This window comes from Oryzias melastigma, unplaced genomic scaffold (genome assembly GCF_002922805.2).
Source record: "Oryzias melastigma strain HK-1 unplaced genomic scaffold, ASM292280v2 sc00288, whole genome shotgun sequence".
In the NCBI taxonomy this organism is placed as follows: Eukaryota; Metazoa; Chordata; class Actinopteri; order Beloniformes; family Adrianichthyidae; genus Oryzias; species Oryzias melastigma.
Genome location: NW_023416906.1, coordinates 125,423 through 141,386, shown reverse-complemented (window position 1 = coordinate 141,386; position 15,964 = coordinate 125,423). Strand labels below are relative to the sequence as shown.

At 42.0% G+C, this 15,964-nt stretch overlaps 1 protein-coding gene across 5 annotated transcripts in view; it reads left to right on the top strand.

The window, feature by feature from the left end:
* Positions 1–15,964, top strand: part of ptprz1b (protein tyrosine phosphatase receptor type Z1b) — a 115,253-nt gene that overhangs the window by 74,874 nt on the left and 24,415 nt on the right. For 2 of the 5 annotated variants that reach the window (XM_024265129.2, XM_024265132.2), the window contains exons 13-18: positions 3,851–4,025; positions 4,254–4,457; positions 7,070–7,267; positions 10,607–10,751; positions 10,833–10,924; positions 13,431–13,516. In XM_024265129.2, coding sequence (XP_024120897.1) covers positions 3,851–4,025; positions 4,254–4,457; positions 7,070–7,267; positions 10,607–10,751; positions 10,833–10,924; positions 13,431–13,516 — 900 coding nt within the window. The remainder of the gene's footprint in view (positions 1–3,850; positions 4,026–4,253; positions 4,458–7,069; positions 7,268–10,606; positions 10,752–10,832; positions 10,925–13,430; positions 13,517–15,964) is intronic. The other 3 variants (XM_024265131.2, XM_024265130.2, XM_024265133.2) reach the window with 2 other exon arrangements.

The window sequence follows — 15,964 nt, the reverse complement described above, 5'->3', positions numbered from 1 at the left end:
TATCGCAATAACGATAATTATCGTTTTATCGCCCAGCCCTACATGGAGCAAGACGATCATACTTTTATTATTTATTTATAGGAATGGTTACAGTAAGGTTAGGTTCATGCGTTCGATCAACAACAACTTTTAGCCCAGGGGTATCAAACTCGTGGCCCCCCTGGGATGATAATTTGTGGTTGTGTTGTGGTATAATATGAAAGATTAATCTTAGTGCGGCCCGCAAGGTTGATATGAATGACAGTTGTGTGCAGAGTTGAACGAGCCAATCATGGTGAGGTATATGGCTCTGGAGGGCGGGACATCAACGGGCTGTCCAGTGCCTCACTCATTCATTCATTTATTCTGCCAATCAGCTGGGCGGAGGAGGAGTCATGATGCACCAAATGCGATTCGCGTGACAAATTCGCGTGCCCCGCGGGAATTTGCTGCTCACGGCTTGTCAAAAAATGTGTTTCTGTCGCCGCGCCGCGTGTAGGAGGAGCTACCAGCTCTGTCTGTGGATGTCTCTCTTAGAATGAAGAGGAGACAGATATGATGTCGAGGAATACGTTTTTATAACGTGCTGACTGTTCCTATTAAATCAGAGCTCCACAAGCTCCGCGCCGCAAACCTGTAGCACCCGACCACACTAGGGCTGGGAATCACTGGGTACCTCACGATACGATATGATACGATACGCGATACATGGCTCACAATATCGATAATATCGTGATACTGCGATATTGGTAAAAATGCTCTCTAACTGGCATTATATAGAAGAACATGTTTTTTGGGAAAATATATCCCCATTTATCGTTTTTAGCTTAAACGCAATCATAATAAACAACGTTTCTTATTTTGTGCAACAAATTATAGACACTTTTGTGCAAAATTGCTGAAATCAGTAATACTATGTCTTTGACAAGCATTGACACCAACTGAATTGGAATTATCTGTCAGATTCAATGTTAACAATAGTAAACATGATCAGCAGGGACACTACTTAGTGCAGAATTGTTGTAAACAGAACAAATATTAAATAAGTCAAGTAGTGACAGCTATCTACCTCCAAAAGAATGAAGGCTGATTTACTCAGACTGTCACTGAGATTATTTTTCCAATCTTTATCATTTACCATTTGGTCAGTCAATAGGTAAAAACCTCAAAACACACATAATAATGGCAATAAATATAATTTTAAGTGCTTCAATTAATTAGCAACCTCCCTAATTTTGCAGTGAATTCATGTACTTTATTTTAATGTAGCCACGAGGGGGCCCCAGCCAGGGTCTCATTGTGCCGGTCCCAAGCCCAGATAAATACAGAAGGTTGTTTCAGGAAAGGCATCCGACGTAAAATCTTGCCAAATCAAATATGCGAATCAGACCCACATTATGAGGTTAGACAGGAATCACCATGGACTATGATGTTTGCAGATGATATTGTGATTTGTAGTGAGAGCAGGGAACAGGTGGAGGTGGAGTTAGAGAGGTGGAGGTTTGCCCTGGAAAGGAGAGGAATGAAGGTTAGCCGCAGTAAGACAGAGTACATGTGTGTGAATGAGAGGAACCAGAGTGGAAGAGTGAGGTTACAGGGAGAAGAGATAAAGAAGGTGGAGGAGTTTAAGTATTTAGGGTCAACAGTACAGAGTAATGGAGAGTGTGGAAAAGAAGTGAAGAGGAGAGTGCAAGCAGGTTGGAATGGGTGGAGAAAAGTGTCAGGTGTGATGTGTGACAGAAGAGTTTCAGCACAAATGAAAGGAAAGGTGTACAAGACTGTGGTGAGACCAGCCATGTTGTTTGGACTAGAAACAGTGGGACTGAAGAAAAGACAGGAAGCAGAGCTGGAGGTAGCAGAGATGAAGATGCTGAGGTTCTCTTTGGGAGTGACCAGGATGGATAGGATCAGGAATGAATACATCAGAGGGACAGCACATGTTAGAGGTTTTGGAGATAAAGTCAGAGAGGCCAGACTGAGATGGTTTGGACATGTTCAGAGGAGAGACAGTGAATATATTGGTAGAAGGATGCTGAGTCTAGAGCTGGCAGGAAAGAGGTCTAGAGGAAGACCAAAGAGGAGGTTTATGGATGCAGTGAATGAAGACATGAAGGTGGCTGGTGTTAGAGTGGAGGATGCTGAAGACAGGCTTAGATGGAGGAAACTGATTCGCTGTGGAGTCCCTGATGGGAAAAGCTGAAAGGAAAGGAAGAAGAAGATTTTAATTACATTTAAATTTAAGTTCATACATCAAATCCTGCTTTTTTTATCTAAGAATGACTTTAAATTAACATTAGCAACAAGTGATTAAATCTTTTGAAAACGTCACATTATAAATTTACCAAAGTTACACCGTACACGAGCAGGTTAAATATTGAAGTGCATGAAAGCGAAAACCCGACGGTACCTGAAGTACACACAAACAACTGCGAAGCACGCGGCCAGTCCCCACAGCAAACAGGAAGTAAGTGATCACTGACATTCTAGCACTCAGACAAAGTCACTTCTTACCGGCTGGATCTCCTACAGATGGAGGATAAATGCTGACAGGAAGGCATGCTTCACACGCGCTACAGAGCTTGTATCTCACCGGTGCTTCTCCCGAACGAGCGCATGCATCGCTATTAAAAGACGATACGCGCCCATCTGCTCAATAGTTCCGGTGCGCGACTCAGACGCTCAGCGCAACAGCCTCTTCAAATGAAAATATAATATTGATACTTGGTGAGAACCGATCGAGAATTGATTGCAGGACTAAATATCGCGATATATCGCAATATCAATGTTTTGGCACACCCCTACCCCACACACCCTCTTTCACCGCACAGGATCTGCTGCTCTCGCCTGATAAACATGTGATCCTGAGCTTGAGGCCGCGCGTGTCTGTGAATTTTAAAGTTCACACACCGGCTGTGTTGGCGCGCACTCTAGTCCGTGTAAACGCAAGTAGAAGTCCAAAGTTCTGCTACGCGTGTTTGCATAAAACCCCCATGGAAAGCAGCCCCCGAATGTGCGCTGATACAGCCAGTGCGCGCTCTAGCACACCACACCTCCAATGAATGGAAGACATATAGATCAGATTTATTTATTTTGATTAGTTCTACAAAAATCTGCAAGAAATGAAATCCTTCAAAGATTTTCTCGGTACCGGGTCTTCTCTCTCTCTGAAGGAGGAGCTGTTAGTACTGACACCTGAAACTAAATAAAAATCATTTGTTTTCTCTAGTCAGTCAGTCAATATGTGGTTTCTTCAGTCATCTGTATCTGGTGTATGGTCATTATTATTATATTATTTATTTATTACTGATTTATTTGTTTTTTTTTATTAATGTTTGAATATATTTATTTATGTTGTTTCATTATTTTGTGTTAAAAACAAAGATATTTGAGAACATTGGAATGTTTTATCAGAGCTTTTCTTGTGGAAATCCTGATGCAGCCCGGCCTCACCCAGACTCTGCCTCCAGCGGCCCCGCCTAAATTGAGTTTGAGACCCCTAATTTAGCCTTAGAAAATGTGTGGGCAATGCAGCAATGTGCATCTTGGCCGCACATATTATGTGTAAATAACATCAGACTTTATTTTTTTGGATGGGATTTTTCATTCATAAACTGAATTGTGAATTTTGGCACATGTTGAAGAGGGAGAGAGAGCAGGATGGCCATTTCTCCATTCCAATCACTTAAACTTTAGTCCCCCCTCCTCTACCAAAGACATGGAGCCACTGGGGGAAGGTGAGGAGTAGACACTGATGGGAGAAGATTGTTTTTTTGAAGTTCAATGATCAAGAGTGGAAGCAGTTTGGCCATCTGTGTTTGCACAAATTCAAGTCCTGGACCCTTAAGTGCTAAACTGTCTCTTCTGTCCACAGTCTGGTCGCAACGAGCCTCCAGAGCAGACCGGTGAACATGCCTTTCCTAACGTAGACCTGTATACTCCTCCAGTGGACACCACCCAAGTCACAGAAATCTTCTATGAGGACATGTTCACCCGCTCTCCACTGGACTCCACCACCTCTGAAACAGTGCCTGCCTCTGCCATTCCAGGTCAGATTTTGTTTAGATTTCTACTCTTGTTGCGTAACTGTATGTCCAAGATGTTATTGTGCTGAGCCCTAACCCTGGATGGGTTTTACTAAAAACAGTAGACGGTAATGACTGGCTGAACTGAGCTCATACATGACCTGGCCTTGTGTTGTGGTTTCTTGGGGCTTCACACTTGTTCATTCCGTCCTTGGTGCCACTGAGTCAACCTTTGGCACATTTTTCTCCCAGCGAAAGAAAAGGACAAAAGACTGTTGCCGCCGAACAGATCTGTGCCGGAATCCACCGGCTTTGAGTCCTCCACCCCATCATCCGTCTGGATCAAGAAAAACTCTGCAACTATCAGCAACACTCTTGCAGACTCGGTCTACAAATCCCTCACCACCTCATCTTTACTCAGAGTGCTGCAGCACACAACTCAGCCCATGTTCAATGGTAAGACCATCGCTTTTGCTGTCCCCTCCCTCAAAGTAGTTGTAGGACAAATGTGCTAAACACAACAGGTGTACAGGTAGAATTAACGCTTGTTTTTCTGTTGCCATCATGTGTCTGGTGGGTCATCACTGCTGTGCTTTGCAATCAAAGGGGAGATTTGATCGGTGGTGTAGCATACATTCTGCTGGCATCAATGACAGGCATGATGATAAGAGCTGGTTGATTAGACACGGAGTGATAATTAGTGGCGTTCTTGCTCTCTGATGTGGCTAATTGACTTGACTTTCTTTCCTTCTTTGTGCATGTCACTGGACAAGGTCAAACTTTTCTCATTTCCTAAAGATCTACACTATTCCACTCCAGCTTTGTGTTTAGCATGCAGTAAAAGTGGCTCAGCATCTTCCCCTGGTGGTGGTTTTTCTCTTATACCTTTCAATAAATCAGGCTAAAAGTTACCCTTACTTTGGTATTGCGGTCTTCATCATTTCTGGTGCCTTTTGGTAGAAATCAGTAGAGATCTTATTTTGAAGGCGCTCAGATCTCTTTCCTTCTGTGGTTTTATATGCTTTAGTGTGTCTTGGAAGTAACTCCGTCTTTATTTGGATGACCTATTTGTCAAAAGAAGACCCTTTTGTTGCTTTGGGCTTTTCTTTTTGCAGTAAAAGCATCTTCATCTACGACTGAGAGGCCAATAATCGACGAGTCCTCTGGCCTTGAAGGCTCCTCTAATCTCCTGAATGGAATCAACCTCAAAACCCCTGCCGTTTCTGTCTCTAGAGGAGATTACTTTACTGAAGGAAACAGAAACAGCGGCACACGTCCTTCACTCAAAGCCTTCAGTGAACCTATCACCAAATACCACCACACTCCTCCCCTCCATAAAAACATGTACTCTGAGGTTGTATCTTTGGTTCATTTGCTGTTGGGTTCAGAGATCCAGACTCCTCCACCAACTGGTTATGTCTCACACATGGTCACTTCTTATTCTCAGCAAAGTCCTCACCCTATTCAGAACTTCAAGCTAGTGCTGCATCATGAGAGTGAAAAGAAATCAGGAAGCAGTGAGGACAGGGATTCTGTCATGTCCTCTTTTGATTCAAGGGGTTTTGATTGGTCAGACGACCCACAGGAGATCAGTGGGTTAGGCTCTGGACTTGACAGCAGTGGATTCAAGGGGGAATGGGATACAGCAGGTGAAACTCAACCTCAGGCTTCAGTTTTTTTAAGCCTGGCCACAAGTTTTGATACTGGGGAAAGGAACAGGTTGATGGGAGTTAAAATGACAGTTAGAAGAGATAAGGAAGCTTCAGGAGGTGAAATAGATGCTGAAAATGAAGATGAAGGTGAAGAAATAAAAAAGATGGACATGGGATATCAGAGGGCAAAGACCAATGGGAGGCAGTTTGATATGACAGAAAGCTATGACTCACAAACCAACAAGGAGAAAACAACTCAGGGGAACACACTTGGAAGGGCATCAGACAGTGGGAGTAGAAGTGGGACGCCACCAACTCAAGAGGGTGGAAGTGAGACTACAGAGCCTCAAGAGATTGGAAGTGGGACTCCAGAGAATGGAAGTGGGATTCCAGAGACTCCAGAGAGTGGAAGTGAGATTCAAGAAAGTGGAAGTGGGGCTCCAGAGTCTCCAGAGAGCAAAAGCGGGACTACAGAGATTCAAGAGGCTGGAAGTGAGACTCCAGAGACTCAAGAGAGTGGAAGTGAGACTACAGAGGCTCAAGAGATTGGAAGTGGGACTCTGGAGACTCAAGAGAGTGGAAGTCATACTCCAGAGTCTCCAGAGAGTGGAAGTCATACTCCAGAGTCTCCAGAGAGTGGAAGTGGGACTCTGGAGACTCCAGAGAGTGGAAGTCATACTCCGGAGTCTCCAGAGAGTGGAAGTGGGATTCCACAGACTCCAGATAGTGTAAGTGGGAATCCAGAAAATGGAAGTGGGACTCTGGAGTCTCTAGGGAGTGGAAGTGGGACTCCAGATTCTCCAGAGAGTGGACGTCGGATTCCACAGACTGTAGATAGTGTAAGTAGGAAACCAGAAAGAGGGAGTGGGGCTCCAGAGTCTCCAGAAAGTGGAAGTGGGACTCCACAAAATGCAGATAGTGGAAGTAGGACTCCCGAATATGGAAGTAGGACTCCAGAGTCTCTAGATAGTGGAAGTGGGACTCTGGAGACTCCAGAGGGTGGAAGTCACACTTCAGAGTCTCCAGAGAGTGGACGTGGGATTCCACAGGCTGCAGAAAGTGGAAGTGGGACAATGGACTCTCCAGAAAGGGGAAGTGGGACTCCCAAAAGTGGAAGTAGGGCTCCAAAGAATGGAAGTGGGACTCCATATGTGAATGGTTCTGGAGAGTTTGTTGGAATTGATGGCAAGGGCATTGGAGGAGAAAAAAGCTTTAAAGTTGGAGTTGGAACAGAGTTTGCATCTGGGAGCAGTGTGATGGACTATCCATCAAAAGAAGGTGTACTTCCTTTGCCAGCTGGGAAAAACCCCTCCTCCGCCGACTCCCCCCTGCTTATCACCAGTAGTAGCCATGTGATGCTTGATGAAGATGATCAGGGTCATCTAGGTGTCAACAGGCTGGTTTTTGTCACCATAGACTCAAAGGGTTCTGAGCGTGAAGCAGGTCAGAAGAACGGTGAACATTCAGAAAGATGGAGCAAAAAGAGGATTTGGGGAGGTAGTATTGGAGAGCGTTTATCTTACAAAAGAGGAAATCCTTCACCAGCTCGTCCTGTCACTGCAGTCAGACTGGCAGGTGCCAGCCTGCTAGCACAGGAGCAAACACAAGCTAAAGGTAAACTGTTTGAACTTTCCACTACTTTTCTTTGATTTCTCCCAACAGGATGGTTTAACCTTTTAACACCAGAGATGTTACCGGCGACTCCTAAATCTCACTTGCTCTTTGACATACCATATCTTTGACCGCTTATGCCAATAATATGAATCCACGTGTTCTAACAAGGAGAAAAGCAGCTTTCTGTCATTATGCAACACATTATTAAGTGTTGCACAAGGACACAAGGCTGCTTTTACCCACTATAGAATCAACTGATTTACAACGACAGAGTAAGCACTTCACTACGGTAAAGGGCTACATTTCACTGCAAAGCTGCTTTTCTCCGCTTTGGAATTTGCGGGAATTACAACAATTGCATAAACGGTTGAAGAGTTATGGTAGTCTAAACAATGTCAACACTGGAGCCAAAGCTCTGGTGTTAAAGGGTTGAAGGAAAAGTGTGTCAATGTGTCTGTACGTGGAAGAATGGGACTGTGACTGTAAAGAGCTTTGGGCCTTAGAGAAAGATTGAAAAGTGCTATCAAACTGTACACTGCACACTGTACTAATGAGATTCGCTTTCCACTTTCGTTAGCTTATTGGCCAAAAACAGAGATTTTTGCTTTTTATTGGATGTGCTTTATGGTTTCTAAAATATTTGGCAAAATATAAGATTTTCAATTCCATGGATTTAAATGTGACACGTCCTTCAAAACTTCCTTTTCAAAGCTTTAAACTTCTGCATTGTTTCAACTGGCAAAACCATTCAACCGTTACGGTGCTTTCACACCAAATGCGATTCGCGTGACAAATTTGCGTGCCATGCCTCTCTTTCATTGCGCGACAAATTGAATGCTTGTCGCCTGGCAAAAAATGGATTCATGGATTTGATGCCACGGCTGCATATGGGAGGAGCTACCAGCAAATGCATTTAAGAGAATCATTATAAGAAGCGGTGTCTGTGGATATCTCACTTAGAATGTATGGAAGACACAGATGATGTTGAGAAACAAATCAGGTTTATTTATTGTGAATAGTTCCACAAAAATAGTAATCATGTCTCCATGTTTGGGTGAATATGATTATTATTAAAAGATTTTCCTTGTACAGGGGACTGTGTCTGTATGAAAGCCGCTTCCACTGTTTTTCTGTGTCTCTGTGGCTGTGCTTGAAGACTCACTGTCTTGTTTTAACCCGAGGGGTAAAAATAAAATTAGGAGACTTTTTTTCCTTTTCTTTAATGTCTCGATGAGACCTGAGCCGACAGCCTCTGCATCCCGCAGCGGCTCTCTGTCTGCCGGAAAGTAGTAAGCTCCACTGCGTGAGTGATCTAACCAGAGTGTATCGTGCCTTCGCCTCAAAGTAGCCGTATGAGCTCTGCAAGCCTGCGCCTCCAGCAGGTTAAGGAAATAGTTGAAAGTTCAGGACAAAAACGCTCACTTTGAATTAGTACCATTAGCCCACTTAATCTAATTTGATCTACCTGCTGATCAAGTTACTGAAAACGTCACATGCCCAAAGCTGAGTTCCTGATTGGCAGATATGACCCAGCGACCTGTCAAACTTCAGATATTTAAATTCTTGTTGCAATGCCCGATTCAAGCTTCGCCGCTCAAATCGAGCTGCTGCCAGACCTTCGCGCCGCGCCTGTTGCTCAAATCGCGTCGTGGAACTTCAGATCGCCTCATATTGCGTCTGTTCCATTGACTTAACATTGAAACTGTCCGCCTACACTGCGCAAATCGCGTTTGTTGTGAATACACCTAAAAGCTACAAAGCATGGAATCAGCTCTTTCAGCTTTTCAACTTTTAAAAAATACCTTATGATTTTTATACAATTACAGTTCAAGTTTTATAAAAAAAAAAAAAAATGATAGTTGATAAATGATAGTCTGATAGTTTCTGGATTTTTATTGGAAGTCCATAGAGGAGAATGTTCAGGAGCTAGAGTTATGTCATAATTGTTTGAATAAGGTCGCATAACTCTAAATTCCAAAGTTCAGCAACCTAAATGCAAGATTTTCAGCAAATTTGACGTTGTGGAGAGGAGATGGCTTGTTGCTGTACAAAGCTCATCATGGCGTTGACGGCAACACAGCGACTCGGAGACCTGAGCAGTGACGATTGCAGTTGATGCTTAAAAGAATTGAAAGAAGATAAAACATTGTACTTTCTTGAAGGCATACTGTCCTGAAATTTGTAAATTGTAAATTTGGATTTCCTGAACTGGAACAGAACTGCTGGCTCTGTAACTGAACATCTCCTTACAGGGTCTGAACTCAAAATAGCTTTTAACCTCTTACTTTATGGTCGTCTTAGTCCATTTTTAAAACTGGCATCACCCCCTAAGTTAGGGGTGTCAAACCCAATCATACAGGGGGCCTAACTCCAAAACACACCTTACCAGTTTATTGAACAGACCAAACCTAAATTTTTAAAACTTTGAAACCGTAACTTTTTAACATAATTATGAACTAGATATATAGAATTACCTGTGATAATGCTGTAAGTTGAATTTGGCCACTGAGGATGCTGAAATTGATAGCTGAAAACGCTGAAGCTGATAGCCAGATAAAATATTAGCTAAGTGCCAAATTAGCCTAAAAAAACTTTAAAAAAGCAAGGTTAGCCAAAAAAGCTAGCATTTAGCTGAAGAATTAACTAAACTTCAAAATATCTTAAAGAACTGAAACAACCTAAATTAGCCAAAACAGCTTGCTTGTAAGTGTTAGGCTAACTCCAAAACACTCTAAAAAACCTTAAAAAGAAAAGCCTAAATTAGCCAAAACAGCTAGCATGTTGCTGAAATATTAGCTAAACTCCAAAATAGCCTAAAAAATCTCAGTAAATGAAAAAAAATAGTCAAAAGAGCTAGCGGGATGCCAATTTTTAAAAACTTTAAACTGTAACTTTTTAACATAAATATGGATAATCAAAAGGCAGGAATATTATTCCAGAATAAATCAACTTAAGCCTTAAATAACTTTTAATATTTTACTCTCCATGTAAATACATTTTGTCAAAATTATACAAGTTAGAAATAAGCGCAAGATAACATCGGGCCATTAATAACAATAAAATGAAATGATCTGGAGGGCCGGATTCGGCCCCCAGGCCTTGACTTTGACACGTGTCTTAAGTGTTATATTTGAGTTATGATTGTTTGTGGTTCTGGGTTCCTTTAAGGTGCTCTGAGTGCTGAGAGGACATGAACTGATCCAAAATAAAACATCTGGCCCGTTGTTCAGATTTAGTTTTTTTCTCGTTAAAACTTTGCAGTGAGAATGTTTTTCTATTGGTTTCTTTCAAGTCTTTTTTTTAAATCCCTGGTGAAAATTTGAGCCTTTCCTCCCACAGAGGGCAGGAACAGCAGCCACGAATCTCGGGTGGGGCTGGTTGAAGGCGTAGAGACGGAGAAGAGGACTGTGGTTCCTCTGGCTGTCGTCTCCACTCTCACCATCCTTTGCCTGCTGGTTCTGGTGGGCATACTCATCTACTGGAGGTAAAAATCTTCTCAAATCCTCAGTTACTTGGTTTCCAACGGCTCCCTGCCCATGAAGACTTTGGTCTCCTTGTGGCACAGAAACTGTTTCCAGGCGGCTAATTTCTACCCAGACGACACCACATCACCTAAAGTTGTATCTGCTCCCTCCACTCCACTGCTGATGGCAACAGGTGAGTATCACCCACCAAGATCCACCAGCTCAGTTGTATAAGATCTTTTCAAAGAGATAAAAACCTTATCTAAAGTATTTTGATTTCAGCCTCCACTCCTGTCTATTTTAGCTCATTTGTTGTATTTAATAAAATGTTTCAAATATGGTGAAAAAAATGCATCCATTCCCTTCAGTTGATGTAGTCATAGAAGATGAAGTGTTGGTCCCGACAGGGTTGTAAATAAGTACCTAGTGGCTTGGTTACATTTATTTTTAATATTACTGAGAACTTTACATAAACCACTTAACCCTTTCATAGCCGCAGCTGTTTCAAGACCAGGAGCTTTAGCTCCAGTATTTATGTTCTTTCAAATATCGCAATCAAACAGAATTAGCATAATTCTAGCTGATTCTAAAATGGAGAAAAGCTACTTTACATTGTTATGTAACACCAAGTTAGCAATGTGTTGCAAATTGGTGCAAAGGTGATATGAAAAGCAACTTTTCTCCTCGTCAGAATCATCTAATTCACGTTGATCACATGAACGGTTGTAGATCAACAGTTTTGATTTTGAAAGCTGCAACAGTCAAACGGGTCAACCCTTAATACGAGTGCATGTGACTAATCCTACTTTCTCAACCCCTCTTCAGTGAATTCAAGCGACTATTTTCAATGAAAAGACTATGTTAATGCGTATTATAGGCTTACATGTTCAAAACTCTCATGTTCACACACATTTTTAAGACTATTTTCAATCGCTGCCATTGAACATGGTTTTAAAGTTAAACTAGGTTGACTTTTGACCAGATAGACTCAAATTTGTTAGTGACATGTGGATGGTTGACCTTTAGAAGATCTATCATGAAGGACAATTAATAATTGCAGTCTGTGTCTGCCGTAAAAGAAAAGGTCTGGAGCAAGATTCACCAGATTTACACCACTTTGACACTTCATACCAAGCACCTTCTGACTGTAAGTAGCAGACATACGCTAGTATGAGGTAGCAACAGTTCTATGTGAACACCGTAAAATTATGTGATAAAATATGTTTGACAAAATGAACCCACCAAGTTAAAAGATGCTCCGATGTTTAATCAATGGTATAAAACGGCATAAAACCTTTGACGAGGCTGCTCGCAGGTCACAGCTCGCAGCTATGGGTCAAGACCCACTTGATTTATGTCGCGACCCACGTGATTTGGTTACGACACATAAGATTTGAGTTGCGACCCACGAGATTTGAGCCGCGACCCACGTGATTTGGTCGCGACCCACAAGATTTGAGTCGTGACCCATGAGATTTGAGTCGCGCCCCACGAGATTTGGTCATGACCCATGAGATTTGAATCATAACCCACAAGATTTAAGTTGTGCCCCACGAGATTTGCTTGCGACCCATGAGATTTGAGTCACGACCCAAGAGATTTTGTCGCAACCCACAAGGTTTGAGTCGCGCCCCATGAGATTTAAGTCGCGACCCACAAGATTTGAGTTGCGACCCACAAGATTTGCTTGCGACCCATGAGATTTGAGCCATGACCCACGAGATTTATGTCGCGGCTCACAAAATTTGGTCTTGACCCACAAGATTCAAGTCTTGACCCATGAGATTTGAATCGCAACCCACGAGATTTGAGTCCCAACCCATGTGATCTGGTCATGACCCAAGAGATTTGCCCGATCCGAATACTCCCCTTCTCCCTCTCCCTTAGCCCTCTCCCTTGATTTGGAGTGGAAGTTGAAGTCGATGTCCTGTCCGGAATTATTATTTCCCACTCCAAACAGAGGGGTCCAAAGTCAGCTATCGCGAGAGTAAACCGCATTGCGCGAAGAAGCGCTTTTCTTCACTTTGGGGTGCTCTGAACAACAGAAGTTTATATTTAAATGTAAGTAGTGACTTTATGTTCTAGCACGATCTTTTTAAAGTTATAAAACCGCTGTTGTTACGGATATTCAACCTCTCGAAGCGCTGCACTAATGCTAGCGGACCGGTGATGTTGATGACATCATTGAACGGAAGTCACGTCCAAAATATTAGACACTATTTTTTCATCCCCCTCCGTTTGGAGCATCCGAGGAGGAATAAACGAAGGGGGAGGGCTAAGGGAGAGGGAGAAGGGGAGTATTCAGTTATTTGAGTCGCACCTCACGAGATATGGTCATGACCCACAAGATTTGAGTCGTGCCCCACGAGATTTAGTTGCGACCCACGAGATATGGTCGTGACCAACGAGATTTGGTGGCGACTCACAAGATTTGAGTCCCGTCTCATAAGATTTAGTCGCGACCATGTGATTTGGTCGTGACCCACAAGATTTGAGTCACGCCCCATGAGATTTGAGTCGCGCCCCACAAGATTTGATCGTGACCCACGTGATTTGGTCGCGAACCACGAGATTTGAGTCGCAACCAATGATATTTGGTGGCGGCTTATGAGATGTGAGTCAGGAGAGCCACAGGAAATAGGTCAGAGCAGTTTGCAGTGCCTGCCCCTGCTTATGACCTGTTTGCTCCTGGGTTCCAGATGGCCACGAGCCGCTGACCGTGAAGCAGTTTGTGAAGCACGTCATGGAGCTCCACAGCACCAACACGTTCTCCAAGGAGTTTGAGGTGCGTGACATTTATTTGTCCAAAATGATGGCAAGAATTCCTTCAGGAGAATTCCTGGGATAATTTATCAGCTTTCCCTGTAAATGTTCAGCAGCATGAAACAAACTAATTTCAGATAAAGTGTATCCCATTTATCATTGCCCCTTAATGTGCTTCCATATCTGTATTAACATCACATCTGCAGAAGTGTCGATGGAAAATATCCATGTGCTGCCATGTTTTAATACCATTTGCAGGAAGGCTATGTTGAGCAATAATTACTGTATTTTCTGGAGGATAAGTCATATTTATAAGAGTATAAATACTAAAGAGGAACATAAACATCTAAAAGTTGCTTTACAGTATAATTCACCTTTCGGCTGATCCCTTCATGGGTCGCCGCAGCAAATCAGCTTTCACTGATTCACAGAGTTTAATGCCAAATGGTTCCTGACACAACCATGTATTTCGGTTGGGGACCGGCACAGGGAGACCCAGGCTTGAGCCCCCTTGTGGCTACGCAGATAAAGGTAACAGTGTGAAGGGTCTCGCCTTAGGACCCACACTGGATTAAGCTCATTGCGCGAACCCTGCACACGTGTCCTATGCTGCCAGCTGATACATTCGGCCACAAACTCATCTGTTTGTGATTCACATGTTAAAGTTGGTTTTGCTTTCCCACAACCCTCTGCATTTATCCTAACTTGGGACTGGCACAAGAAAGCTCTGGTTGTGCCCCCCTGTGGTTGTATTCTCAAAAAAACTTGCCAAGCCTGGCCTAGTATGGAGTGATTATTGTGCCACCATATTGCTCACAAAAGTCACAGTTTTGAGATCAAAACTTTCTAAATTGCAAACAAAATGTAAAATGTTTAGAATACAACTTCATAACTTGCTAATGAAAATATTTCATATTTGCTTTTAAAAACTTTCTTTTTTGGTTTTAAGACATTTTTTTGCGTTTGAAGCCCAAATGTTTTAGATGCTCATCTTAATCAGCAGGCTGGCACAAACATTACATGAATCAGAAACACATCAACACAAAATCACAAAATCAAAGATAGGGCGAGAGCGAGAGAAGACACAACGCATCTAAAAATGAAGACAAGAATATTCTTTGAAAGCAAATATTAAATATTTTCATTTGCAAATTATAAAGTTTTATTCTTAACACTTTACATTTCTCTTGCAATTTAGAACGTTTTTATCTCAAAACTGTGACTTTCACTTGCAACATGGTGGCACAAATATCACTCCATAGACTAATACTGAGTTTACACTGAGCGCAGTTCACGCCTCAAATTCATGTCCACTGCCTCTTTTGACGCCCCTCAAATTTGATCTTCAATTCTTGTCCAAAAATGTGTTCATAAACTTAAGATACCATCGAGTTTTTAGCCTCGTGGCTACATGGCAGCGTTGAGTTTCAGCGGTACTTCCGTCTCGCTGTAACACAGTCTGAAGACTTACTGTCCCGCGGTAGTCTGAGCAAGGAAAAAAATAAAAAAAACACAAGAAGAATCATTTCTCTATTCAAATAAGAAAAATATCACAAAGTTTTTGGACGATGCTTCTTCGTTTGCGTCGTTCACACCCCCACAGTGCCCTCTGGTGGTAGTGAGCTGGAAAGGACAGGGAAAAGACAACCGGCTGTTAGTGTGAAAATAGCAAAATGTATGTTTATAAAAAGATTAAATATAGAATATAACAGAGTATAAGTTGCACACCAGGCCAAACTATGCAGAAAAATGTGACTGTTCTCCAAAAAATACGCTATGTTTCTTAGTAAAGTGTTACTACGTTTATCACGGGAATTTCGTTCTAAAAATAATCCACAAAAAAAGAAATGCACAAAGTGGGATTATAGATGTTTTAAGACTGTAAATTTCCTCACTACACATTTTATACACTTTCCTCAGACATGCATGAACATGTTAATACTTTTTTCTCTTGCTTAAACTCTCGAAGTTCAAACTTTTTAGAAAAATAAAGCAAGGATTATAGAATGAAAACAAAGACTTGATCACGATCAAAGATTTTTTTAGATCTGAAGAACTTAAAACACATGTCAAAGTCAAGGCCCGGGGGCCGGATCCGGCCCTCCGGGTAATTCTATCCGGCCCTCCAGATCATTTTATTTTATTGTTATTAATGACCCGATGTTATATTGCGCTAATTTCTAACTTGTATAATTTTGACAAAATATGTTTTTATGGAGGGTAAAATATTTAAAGTTATTTAAGGTTTAAGTTGATTTATTCTGGAATAATATTCCTGCTTTTTATTATTTATAATTATGTTAAAAGGTTACGGTTTTACATTTTTTCTGCTAGCTTTTTGGACTATTTTGGCATTTACTAAGATTTTTTTAGGCTATTTTGGAGTCTAGCTAATATTTCAGCTACATAGCTGTTTTGGCTAATTTTGGCTTTTTTTAAGTTTTTTTTTAGGATATTTAGGAGTTTAGCT